The sequence below is a fragment of the Perognathus longimembris genome, chromosome 7 (assembly GCF_023159225.1).
Source record: "Perognathus longimembris pacificus isolate PPM17 chromosome 7, ASM2315922v1, whole genome shotgun sequence".
Taxonomy (NCBI): Eukaryota; Metazoa; Chordata; class Mammalia; order Rodentia; family Heteromyidae; genus Perognathus; species Perognathus longimembris.
This window is the reverse complement of record NC_063167.1, coordinates 10,398,390-10,410,738: the sequence shown is the minus strand read 5'-3', so window position 1 is coordinate 10,410,738 and position 12,349 is coordinate 10,398,390. Positions and strand designations below refer to the sequence as shown.

The 12,349-nt window shown below is 60.3% G+C and overlaps 1 protein-coding gene across 10 annotated transcripts in view; it reads right to left on the bottom strand.

The window, feature by feature from the left end:
* Positions 1-12,349, bottom strand: part of Arhgef10l (Rho guanine nucleotide exchange factor 10 like) — a 123,295-nt gene that overhangs the window by 72,310 nt on the left and 38,636 nt on the right. For all 10 annotated transcript variants that reach the window (XR_007211521.1, XR_007211520.1, XM_048350347.1 and 7 more), the window contains exons 5-7: positions 4,421-4,512; positions 3,073-3,156; positions 37-206 (exon numbers count right to left, since the gene is read on the bottom strand). Coding sequence is in view for 8 of the 10 variants with exons in the window: in XM_048350347.1 (XP_048206304.1) it covers positions 37-206; positions 3,073-3,156; positions 4,421-4,512 (346 nt within the window). In the remaining 2 variants the exon portion in view is untranslated. The remainder of the gene's footprint in view (positions 1-36; positions 207-3,072; positions 3,157-4,420; positions 4,513-12,349) is intronic.

Below are 12,349 nucleotides of genomic sequence, written 5' to 3'. Positions count from 1 at the left end.
TGCCCTGACCCGGAGAGCCGCCCTTGGCGCCCTTACCTTGGGCTGGAAGGAGCCGCGGTGCTTGGCCGGCTCCGCCTCGGGCTTGGCCTCCTCCGCCGAGTCCTCGCTGTAGCTCTCAAACTCGCTGGAGCTCCAGCCTAGGTCCTCGGCCTCCCGGGGCGCCCCATCGCGGCGCACGTCCTCGTACAGCAGGCTCCGGTCCGCCCCTGCCGGCCAGCGACGGTCCCGTGAGCCCAAGGCCCCGGCCTAGCCTGCCGGACGCCAGGCCTCAGGCCCTCACCCGAACACCAAGTGTGTGTGTGGGGGGGGGGGGTAACATAAGGGGGGAAGCAAGGACACCACTGGGTGGGGGGGAGAGGAGAAGGGGAGCGAGGACGTGGCCAGTGAGTGGGGCCGGGGCTCTGAAACTCAGCTCCGTACAACAGAGGCCATGTCGATATGCCCTCCTGGGTGATGGGGGAAAGAAAGCCAAAAGACTGTGTCCCATCATTTCCTTCCCTCCCCCGCCCCCCCCCAGATCCAGCCCTCGCTCCCGCAGGGCTCCTCGGGTCAAGTCCCCGCTGGGGGCCTGGGCCTCTCAGGGGTGTGATGGCCACTGGAGGGGCATCAGTGAGGTGGCAGAGAGAAAAGCTGGCTATGCAGGGGGCCATGGCGCTCCAGAGGGTCCCTCGTCCCCAGCCCGAGCGCCCGAGGCCCAGGCAGAGCCCCGAGGGCGGGTACCCCTGGCCCAGAGTCCCCCTGAGGTCCTGATTCTCCCAAAGCCCCACCGGACACGCCCAGGGCAGAAGACGAGAGGACAACACACTGAGCGTCCCTGGGGCAGGGGCGGAGCCCACCCCAGCATTCTTGGGGTGCTTGTGAGGTCGGGTGGGCGGTGCAATGCAGAGGGCAGGAAAGCTGGGGCAGGACGCTCGGTACCCCAACATCTCCCCCACCCCACCCCACCCCACCCCCCCACCGACCCGGAGAGGAGCCGCAGACTAGGAAAGGGGCCTGAAGACACAGCGCTTGTGTCAGGGCACACCTGCTCCCCCCGGGAGCACTGCTGGGGATCACGGAGGGCGGGCTGAGCTGGTGAGAACCCCAGCAGGATGGGAGGGGAAGGGGCCTGGGCCGTTGGGGGGCGGGGGCGGGCGTGGGAATGAGCTATGGACAGGAAAGTTCTCCACCAAAGAGCCTGGCCCACCGCCAAGGGCCAGCGAGAGTGGCTGGTCACGCGCGGCCTACGGTGGGTTGGGCGCGTCGCCCACACGGGGCCCGAGCACGCCCGGCCCCACCCCACAGGAAAGAGGGGGGGAGAGGGGAGTCCCAGGACGGGAGAGGCTATTTTTAATGAGGCAAAGATAACAGTGACGAATGTCTCCAGCGGCGAAGCGGGGCTAGCACGCCGCCTGCGACCTTCTCTGAAAGCCGGGGCGGGCTGGGTGTGGAGCTCCAGGGGTAGAGCGCTCGCCTGCCTGGCAAGTGTGAGGCTCAGTCCCCCCAAAACAAAAAGGGGGGGGTTGAGAAGCACATTAGACTCCACTGTCCTGTGACTATAGCAGCCCCCACCACCCCCCGCGAGCCATGTGGGGAAAGCAGAGCCCCGGTCCTGGGCTGGCATCTGAGGGCCTGCTCTCCACCCAGGCGGAGGGAGACCCACGGCTGGCTCCTCCCCCACCCACAGCAAAACCCCCCACCCACCCCCAGCTCCGGGGTGAGCCACCTCAGGTCCTCAGGTCACCCCTCCTGTTAGGGGGAAAACAGGGCCCAGAAAAGACATAGGTTGGCCATGGTACCCCGTGAGCCGGGCCAGGGCTCCCTCATTTCCTAGTCTGTATAAGGCGGTCCTGACACCCCAATGTGATGTAGGACAAGCAGCACACACCTGGAACCCCAGAACTCAGACACTCACGTTAGCTCAGGAGAAGCAAGAGTTCAAGGAAAGGACAGGCGCCGGCGGCTCACGCCTGTAATCCCGGCTACCCCAGAAGCTGAGATCTGACGATCATGACTTGAAGTTCGCCCTTGCAGGAAAGTCCATCAAACTCTTACCTCCAATTAACCACCAAAGAAGAACAACAACAAAAAAAAAAAAAAAAAAAAAAAAAAACCCAAACCAGAAGCCGAAGTGTGGCTCAAGTGAAAGAAAACCAGCCTTGAGCAAAAAAAAAAAAAACTAAGCAAGAGCTCAAGAGCACAAGACCCTCATATTGTCAGGGAAAAAGAGGGGGGGGGAAAGAGTTCAAGACCAGCTTGGGTTACAGAGCCCCTGTCTCTAAAGAGGGCTAGAGAGCGGGGCACTGGTAGCTCACACTTGGAATCCTAACAGCACAGGAGGCTGAGATCTGAGGATCGCAGTTCAAAGCCAGCCTGGACAGGAAAGCCTGTGAGACTCATATCTCCAATTAACCCACCAGAAAACTGGAAATGGTGATGTGGCTCAAAGTGCTAGAGCACTAGCCTTGAGCAAAAAGAGCTCAGGGACAGCGACCAAGCCCTGGGTTCAAGTCCCATGACGGACCAAAAAGGGGCGGGGGGAGGAGAGCCCAAATGCTTGCATAGATTCCCAAGGCCCTAAGTTCCAGCCTTAGCATGGCAGAAAAATAAACGAACGAATGAATAAAGACATCTCCATGTTTACACACACGCGTACATGTATGTGTCGAGGGGTACCCGGTCTAAGCCGTGCCAGCCGAGCTCTCTGATGCTGTTACCCCTCCGTCGCTCCCCTCTGGGGTCAGCAGTACCCCCCTCCCCCCCATCTCCAGCCTCCCCTGCCCCCGCTCTGTGCTTAGCCCAGGGCAGGGCAGGGCAGGGCACGGGCCCCCGGCTCTTCCTCAACAACCCTGGGAAGCCTGGACAGTGCCTCCTCTTGCAGGAGGAGGGTGACCATCCTTTCCCTGGGGATTCATGGACAAGGCACCGTCCTAACCAGGACCCCACCCTGCCCAGCCCATGCCTGAGCCCACGTCCAGGCTCTACTGAGGAGATAGCCGCTGGGGCGCGAGAGGCAAGAAGGGGAGCACCGGGCTGGGTGCAGGAGCTCCTCCCCCACCAGCCCAGGGGCAGGGACGCGTGCAGGAGCCGTACCAGGCTGATGGGCATCTGGGCTCTCACAAGGAACGTCGTCGTAAATCACATCCTCTTCCAGGGCGGGGAAAGTGAACCGATCGACTAGCAGGGAAGGGGAGAGACAGACAGACAGACAGACAGAGGAGAGAGAACACCACAGGGGCTGGGACCAGCTGCAGCTGCCAGGTCCCCCCCCCCCCCAATTCGGCCCCCGGGTCCCCATCCTGACCCCTCGGCCAGCACAAGGGGCTCAGCCCAGAGCCATCAAGCTGCTCCCCAAGTCTTCCGGCCTCCAGCCCCTCCAAAGTGGCCTCCCAGTGACTGTGACACCCACCCGCCTCCGCACACCCGCAGGCCTGAGCCCCAGCTGTGGTACCTGCGGGGTCAGGAGGCAGCCGCACACCTGGGCCAGGGCCAGCCCCTCCCCCCTCCCTCCCCACTGGGCAGAGCCGGGATTTCAGAATCCAGCGCCTAGGGGTTTCTGGGGATAGGTCAAGGCACCCAGCTGCCCTAGGGCATAGTTTCCTCCATCCTGCAGCCCCCCAAGAGCTGGCCAGAGCCCCACTCTGACCCCTCTCATCTGCCTACCACAACCTTTGCCTTTCCAAACAGCTCCAGATCCCCCAGTACCTCTGCTTTCTGTGTTCCATTTTTTTTATGCCAGTCCTGGGCTTGAACTACAGGCCTAGGCACTGTCTTCACTCCACACTTGGACCACAGCCCCTCTTCAGGCTGTTTTGATGGTTAACTCAAGGTATGGATCTCACAGAGTTTCCTGCCCAGGCTGGCTTTGAACCGTGATCCTCAGACCTCAGCCTCCTGAGTAGCCAGGATGACTCTCCTCGGCCTCCCTCTCCTGGATGGGTGGGGGTGGCAGCCCCCCCTCCCCCCAACTCGTCACCCCAGTGAGACGCGGGAACGTGCCCACATCCTTCGTCTTGTGCGGAGGGGATGGGAGAGCCGGGGAGAGGGCAGCCCCTCCTTGCCCGCTTTACCCCTTAAGGAAGGCACCCCACCCAGCCCCAGCCACCCCCGAGGGTCGGGTGTGACACCTCCGTCCACAGCTTGGGATGCTCTCGCCTGACTGCGTGGGGCCTGCTTGCCTTTCTTCCCGCGGGGACCTCAGTCTGTCACCGAGGTGCCCGTGCTGGGCCTGTCCCCAGATCCCTGGCATGGATGAGCCCGCCATGGCTCGAGGCACGATCCACTTCCGGGTCACCGGGTGGTACAGCACTGAGCGGCCACCAGGCCTTGGCGGCCCGCGATCCCACGTCAGCTCTCAGCTCAGAGGCGGCCGTGAGCAGGTCCTGGCACTGCCGTCCTCCCCCTCCCCCCATGCGTGGCGGGCGGGGAGGGGGCGACTTACTGCGGCGAGAGCTCTTCCGCTTCCAACTGGTGTGGCGGGCCCCCGAGAAAGCCGCGTCCGCGGCCTCGCCATTGCTCAGGACGGCTGGCCCCCTGTGGGTGAGAAAGGACTCGGCTGAGCCCGCAGCCTCCGCCGCCAAGGCCGCCCCGGAGCAAGGACCGCTTAGGGTCAGAATACTGGGGAGGCCCACACCTAGCATGGACCCCTCCAGTTCCTCATGTGTGTGTGTGTGTGTGTGTGTGCACGTGCACACACTTGCACCAGTACTGGGGCTTGAATTCACGGCACGGGTGCTGTGCTTTAGCTTTTTTTCATTCAAGGCCGGCATGTTACCATTTGAGCCACGGCCCCTCTGCCAGCTTTTTACAGGTTAATTGGAGCTAAGAGTCACCTGGGCTCTCCTGCCCAGGCTGACTTTGAACCCATGGTCCTCAGATCTCAGCCTCCCGTCTGGTTCCTCCTCGTTAGCGGGCACCGTAGGACCACAGCGTGAGGATCAGAGGCGCAGAGACCACAGTGCTAGGCACCCAGTCCTTGCCGGATGCCAGGAACCACGTTCCGCCCCCCCCCCCACCCCAGCACAAACCCACAAGCGAGCTAGGCTGGGGCCCCCTTGCGCAGGACACAGTTCATCCACCGGAAGGAGACCTGAATCCACACACACTTGAGGACTGGCTGGACCAGCACTGCCTCCTGAGACCAATGAGCACGTGGGAAAGAGCAGAGAAACTTGGCCACGTGGCTGGGCAGACACGTCCAGAGGCATCCTGGGTAATGCGCTGTGCCGCCTGGGGAGGGAGCCCCACCTCGGAGGCCCCAGTCAGAGGTGAGAACTCCCAACAGACCCAGATTGGGGATGCCCTAAGCCATCCCTGCCCCCACTCCTCTTCACACTCAAGAACCTGCCGCTCACTGACACTCAGCGTAAGCTGGCAATCAAAAGACCACTCGTGCCAACCTAGGAGACGGAGAGGGGCCTTACACCACCCAGCTGAGTGGCCACCATTAGCCAAGGGACGGCGTGGACCGTCCTGACACCCGAGCCCTTAGCTAGGCCGTGCGAAATCCAGAGCAAAGCAGAGGAGACAGGGAAGGAAGAGGGGGGAGAGAGGGGTGCACGGGCCTGCCTCTCAGGGCCAGCTCCACTTGTCCCCTCCGCAGACTGGAGCGGCGGACGACCGCGAGGACTTCCCAGGCAAGGGATGGAGTTCATGGGAGGAGCAGGATGCACACAGAGGACCCCAGCTTCCAGGTGAGCCTGCAGGGGACCATGGGGACACAGGAGGCGGGGGCTCCTGCCCCTCCCTGCAGGCCCTCCCAACGCGGATGGTCGCAGCTGGGACGGAGGAGCAAGGCTGGTGCTCAGGTTACCCCATGGGGTCCGCCTGAGGGATCCAAGGCCACGCAGAGGGAGCCAAAGGCACCGAGGCAGAGCAGCTCCGCTAGAAAGAGGCTGGCGTGGACATGGGCTCTTTCTGTGGTGGTGGGGCCTGCACAATGCGGGCTGCCTCACATCAGCCCCTGCACACGGTGACGACTGGGGACACTGGCTACCTAGCTAAAGCCTCGCACCCGCTCCAGAGCACAGAGAACCCCCACCCGGTCCCATCCACCGGCAAAGACCCCGGCTATCAGTGAGCCCCTGTGGAAAGAAAATGCCGGAGGCTACAGGGTGGGAGCAAGGAGAAGCCCTCCTCCCCCAAAGCCCAGGACGGTCTGAGGATTGTCGGCCAGTGGGGTCCACACATCTGGGCACTGGTTCAGGGAGGGGCTGCGCTGGTTGGGGGAGGGGCTGCACTGGTTGGGGGAGGGGCTGCACTGGCTTCACCATGCACTGAGACCCAGGACACACAAGTGGAAGTGGGCACAGGTAGATGTGAACACACACACACACACACACTACAGCCAATACAGTGTATGAAACCTTGGCTCAGCCATGGCTGCGTGCACCAGGACCAATCACAAAATGGGGAGCATTTTAGTGACAAAGCATTGCTTCTATCCAAGCACCAATGGTTCACGCCTATAATCCTAACTACTCAGGAGGCTGAGCTCTGAGGATAGAGGAGCAACGCTACTCCAAGCGGGCAAGTCTGTAAGACTCTTACCTCCAATCAATTATCAAACAAACAACAGCGAGCCAGAAGTGCATCAGCCTTGAGCAAAAAAAGCTAAGGGACAACAACCCAGGCCTTGAGTTCAAGCCCCAGGACTGGGTCAAATAATAATAGTAATAATAAATAGTAACAATAATCGCTCCTAGTTCTTTGTGAGGACTGAATGAGGTAAGGCACGTGGCATTTCTCTGGGTCTCAGTTCCCACGTCTGTGAAATGGGCAATGACAGCTGTCTCTTGGGGTGCTGGGGAAAAGCTAAGAAGGAAGGTAGGAAGTGCCCTGCGCATAAACTCTGGCCAGAGCTCACCCCCCACCATTCTTCCCTCCATGGCACCCCCCCCCCCCACGCCACACCACTCACCCCTACAGATCTACTCTCTGAGGAAGCAGAGGGGGAGGAGCCACCCGGGGAAGCCCCACCCACGGGAGGCCCCGCCTGGCACCCCCACCCCCACAGGCACCCCTGGGCTTTTGTTCATGTGTGTACGCCAGCCTGCCTCCTGGCTCCAGGGGCCCCGAGTTTGACGATCAGGCCCTAGAAAGGCACGGAAGCCTCGGCAATAACCAAGTGGGAAGCACTCGGGTGCTGAGGGTACAGATTCCCGTGGGAAAGTGCCCCCCCCACCCCCGTGTAATTAAGAGGGAAAATAAATGCACCGCGAAACAGTATGTGTAATAAAAGCCCAGCTCTATAAAAGCCATCTCTCACACATACACAAACTCACACACACACTGGTGTGCGCAGGCAGCAGGAAAGGGGACACACGCCCACCGCCGTGGACACCGCCCCCAGCCCCCCACTTCCTGTGCTTTCCAGGCTTTCTGCAATAAACGTGGCTTTCACAAAGATGAGGACACAGTGCAGAGGGAAAAGGAAACTTATCTGGGATAATGCTCCAAGTTCTCCTGGCCAAGGACTGGGTGTCACGCAAGGGTAAAATCAGTACTTAGCGCGTGTGAGAGGTTCTGGGTTTGATCTCCAGCCCCATTAAAAAAGAAAACAAAACATTAACCAGTTTGCTGGTGGCTCACAGCTGTAATCCCAGTGAAATAATGGATACCGGGCCCAAGCAATGTCATCTTGTCCCCACCACCATCATAACGCCTTAATAGGTAACAGGGACATTTCGCTTAATTCTGAGAACTATCCACGGGGCACAGGTGATCCCCAGAACCACAGCGGAGGCATGGATTGTCAGACTGCAGGAAACCCCTAACACTCACCCCTGATTGTTAAGGCTGTTGGAATCCAGTAAACCTCTCTCTCCCTGGTTGTTCCCCCAAGTTAACCTCTAATGAACCCTAACAACCCTCCTTAGTTAGCTCCTAACTGGCTTGTTTCGCTTCTGTAAACACACTTCACTAATCCCCAAGCCGTGGCGGCATCTACCTTGATGTGGTTTTTGCCTTTCTAAGCCTTATGCTAGCAACATTCGAGGCTGCAAATTTTCGGGGGACACTAGTGTGCTTGCAGTCGCGACTTTCCGATAAATTAGACTCCCGATTCGACCCTCTCAAAGTGTAGCTTCTCTGTGCCTCACAGAGCAAGTTCCCCTATAACAGTCGCTACTCAGGAGGCTGAGATCTGAGGATCCAGTTTGAAGCCAGCCCAGGCAATAAAATCCATGACACTTTTATCTCCAATTAACCACACACCAACACACAAAAAAAGCCAGAAATGGAGGTGCGGCTCAAGTGATAGAGTCCCAGCCTTGAACAAAAAAGGCCAACAGAGAGTGTGAGTTCCTGAGTTCAAACCCCAGTACCAGCGCACATACACACACACACAATCACAATGGTTCCAAGGTGTCAGCAGGGACAGCTCCTTCTGGAAGCCGGGAGAGTACCCATGGTCCCCTTTCCCAGCCCCTAGATGCTGTCTGTACTCCACACCTCCCGGTCCCTCCATCTTCTAAACCAGCAGCAGTAAGGCATCTTTCCATCCCTCTCTGAGTCTGATCGCCTGCCTCCCTGTTATAAGGCCAGCCAGCCAAAGAATCCAGGACACTCTCCCCTCTGCAATCACGTGGCCATGCCAGGCAGCGTATTCAAGGGTTCCGGAGCTCGGGTATGGCCATCTTTGGAGCGAGCTGTCGCTCTGCCTACTTTAGCTGTTTTGAGGACTGGATGTGTAGCTAGGATCACAGGCATGAGCCACCAGTGACCAGCTTAGTACCAACAGCCGCTTCATGCGGGGCTGGGGGGACCAAGGGCATTCAGAGTGCGCCCCGTTCTCTTGGTGCGTGCGTTTTCAGGGGAGAGGCTGCGGGGCCTTTGCGTGAGGTTCCCGGGAGGGCCTGGGACTCAAAGGTCCTGACTCCTATGTAGGAAACAAGAAGCCTTGCAATCAGGGACCGAGAAGGAGCCGGAGAGAAACGCCCTTCTCCCAGTTTAGGGGCTACATGGAAAGAGAGGCAGGGATCCCAAAGCCTCCGTGAAGGACTCTACTGGGGAATGCTGGCTGCTGCCAGGCCGCAAGGCCCAGACGGCCCCTGTAGGGCAGAACCAGGAGGCTGCAAGGCCCAGATGTCAGGAAGCAACTCCAGACCCCAATGGCTGCCTCTTCTCTCCTAGCCTGACCCTCAGCTCCCAGGGTGTCTGGGGAGCTCCGTCCCCCTCCCGCCCACCCGTTCCTCTCTCCGGCCGCAGGCCCAGGAGAGCCTCTAGCCCCTGGGCAGCTTGATGCTCCTGATCCAGGAGGGCAGAGAGCTGATTACGGCCAGAAGCCGAAACTCTGTGTGGCTGGGAAAGGTAGAGGCCACAGGGGGGCCTTGGGGCAGAGGCAGGAAAAGCAAAGAACTCCAGAGGAGGCCAGAGTCCAGAGGCTCAGCACTGAGGGGGAGGCAGGCAGGCGTCCAGGAGAAACACGGGAAGCCAGGGATACGCCGGCTCATGTTCCCCTCCCGGGCGCAGAGCCAGTCCTTCCGTCAAGATCCCCTCAGTGGGAGCCAGGGGATTGTAAGTACAAGGGCCTCAAAGTCTACCCAGGACAGGTAAAACCCCACAGCCTCGCGCAGTGGGCTGGAGGTCAAAGGGACTTCATGCCAGATGTGGCACTTACTAGCAGGACAGGACATAAAGTGAATCCTCCGTCTTCTCACCTGTCAAATGGGTGTAACTGACGATGCCCATCTCCTGGGGAACCTAGAGGTGGAGTGACCGGGTAATGTGCCCCAAACACTCAGGCCAACATTGTGCAACCTCAGGCCACTCAGCTACTGAGCCTGCCCTGGCCTTCCCCCTGGCCTTCCCCCTGGCCTCTGGCCTGGCTCCTATCAGCTGCCAGAATCAGAACCCAGCCTGAGACATTCTTTTGCTGGCTAGTTTGTTTGCTTCTCGTTTCCATGGAGACCCTGGAGGCTGCCTTGCAGATCCCTGGGTCCAATCATCTCACCATCCTTCATCCGAGATAGATATCTCGAGAACTCATGTTCAGCATTTCCCTTCACCCCACATGCCCCGGGCTGTGCGGGTTTCTAGGGGGGCAGGAGACCCTGGTGGTCCCCAACCTCTATTCCCAAATGCCCACAGGTCATCTGTGCGTGACCTTGGACCCAGCACCTCCCTTCCCTGGGACTGGCAGGGTCTCCTTCCTAGAGACCTGGGCTCTCAGCCCCCACCGTGCTCCAGGGTCCCTGGGAAACCCGACTGCCACCATCCCCATCAGTTGGGATGCAATCATTGCTGTCACGTGACCACGGGTCATTTCCTCCCCCCCTCCCCCCATTGAGGATGGAGAACTCACCACCCATGTCTGGAGCGTCTGGCTGCTGCGACGAGCCACCCTCCTGCCATGAGACTGCTGGACCCCCCCCATCCCATGTAACCCTCCTCCCCACACCCACTCCGCCAACGCCAGCTGCCCTGTTCAGCCCCGTGCGGCCTGCCTGCCTCCGAGCCAGAGGCCCCCACGGAGGCCACCACAGCCCCCATCCGTAGGTGACCGCCCCGCACCTGTGTCCCCATAACCCTCCCAGGCACTGTGAAGATGGGGCGGGGGGGGGGGGGTGGCGGAGACTCAAGGTGGGGAAGCTGGCAGCTCCCAGCGCTGGTGCACAAAGGCTCAACCCAGAGGCCCAGCCATGGCAGCGACGACAACGGGCCGGCCAGACACGCAGTCCTCACGTAGGCCCGTGAAAGAGGCCTGCTGCCCTCATTTCCTGCCGGAAAGTGAGAGTCGGCGTGGTGGGGTACAGGCCTGTACCCCACCCTGTAATCCCAGCTACTCAGGAGGCAAAGATAGGAGGATCACAGGGCAAGGAGGACAGCCCAGACCAAAGCAGTCAGACTCAAAAAGAAAAAAGTCACAGCTGCAGTTTGATTCCGCGGTGTCCCCCGAAGGATCATCATGGGAGACCCTGGAGAGAGGAGTGGGTCCTGAGAGCCCTGCTTTCATCAATGGGTTCGGTGAATCCATCCTATGCTGGGGTTGTCATTCCAGGGAGGTGGAGGCGAGCAGGAGGCGGGGCCTAGCTGGAGGAAGTAGGTCACTGGGGCAGGCCCAGGAAAGATGGAGCTGGTCCTCCACAGGCACCTGCTTCTGCCTCCCGGTCACCGCGAGGGAGGAGTGGCTACCCCTGGCTTCCGCTGCCCTGATGTCTGCCCCGACTCAAGCACCAGGCAATGGGTCCGGCCAACGTGAACTTCTGAACCATCCGGACCCAGGAGCCAAAATAAATCTCTCCTCTCTTAAGTTGTTTGTGTCCAGCTTTGTGTCCCAGGGGCGAAGACAGTTTGCAAGGAAAGCTCTGTGGAGCCATCGCTTTTCTAAGTACAGATCAGACGCTTCAAGACCCAAAGCTGGAGGTCAGCGGCCAGGCCAGGCGGAGCCTGTGTGCCAGCCGCCCGGCAGGGGACCCCAGGACAGTTAAAATGCCCTCTGGCTGAAACCTGAATTCAGGTTTTGTTTTTCAAAACAGCATTTGCTTAGTGACTACCTCTGGGGAAGTTGGGATTTTTGTTTTGGTTTGTTTAGAGAAAAATCAAGCTTTTGTTTCCTTTTCTCCTGGGTAAACAGAGGAGAGTGACCGCCATTGGTCCTCCCCCCCCTCCCAGAGAGCTCCAGGGTGGAAAACCACTACCCAGCAGGTGGCAGGACCCGGAAGGAGTGAAGCCAAGAGATACAGAGAGCACTGGCTCAGGAGTCCAGGCGCCAGCAGCTCAGGGCACCAAGCGGCCCGAAGCCTGTGGTATGCAAAGTAACAGGGCCTCTTCCATGCCTCTCTCAGCCACGCCTCACCCCGAGAGCCGGTCCTACGGGCGGGGGTCCCAGGACAAGAACGGGAAACACCACTGCTACGGCTGGTCCTGGCATGGGTGCCTCTCCCCCAAGGCGAAGGGAAGGGAAGCCTGCTCTGTGATGGCCCAGGCTTCCAGGTGAGAGAACTCTCAGACCGGGAAACTCCAGGTGAGAGGGGTCCCCACGCAGCCCCAAGCTACACAGCAAGTGAGAGGCTAAGCTAGGCGGGGGTCCCCCAGGAGAGGGGGTAAACAGAGCCGGGCAGCTCCAGTCAAGCATGGAGCGGACAGCCTCGATGTGGCCTGGCCATCAGAGGGTCCCACCCCTCACAGGTCCACCCCAGCTCCGAGGGCCGCCCGGCCTCGGTGTGGTACCCCGTGGCGGCCTGGCATGATGTAGCCTGACCTGGCTGCCATCGTGAGGCCCAGGGACCCTGCAGGATCACCAGACCACAGGCAGAGAAAGAAGGTGGGCAGGGAGGGTGTGGCCGCCACATTCCCGGCGCTGGGCTCTGGGGCAGCTGGGCCTCTGGGGGCGTGGCTGGACAGGATGCAAAGCCAGCCCCACAGAGGA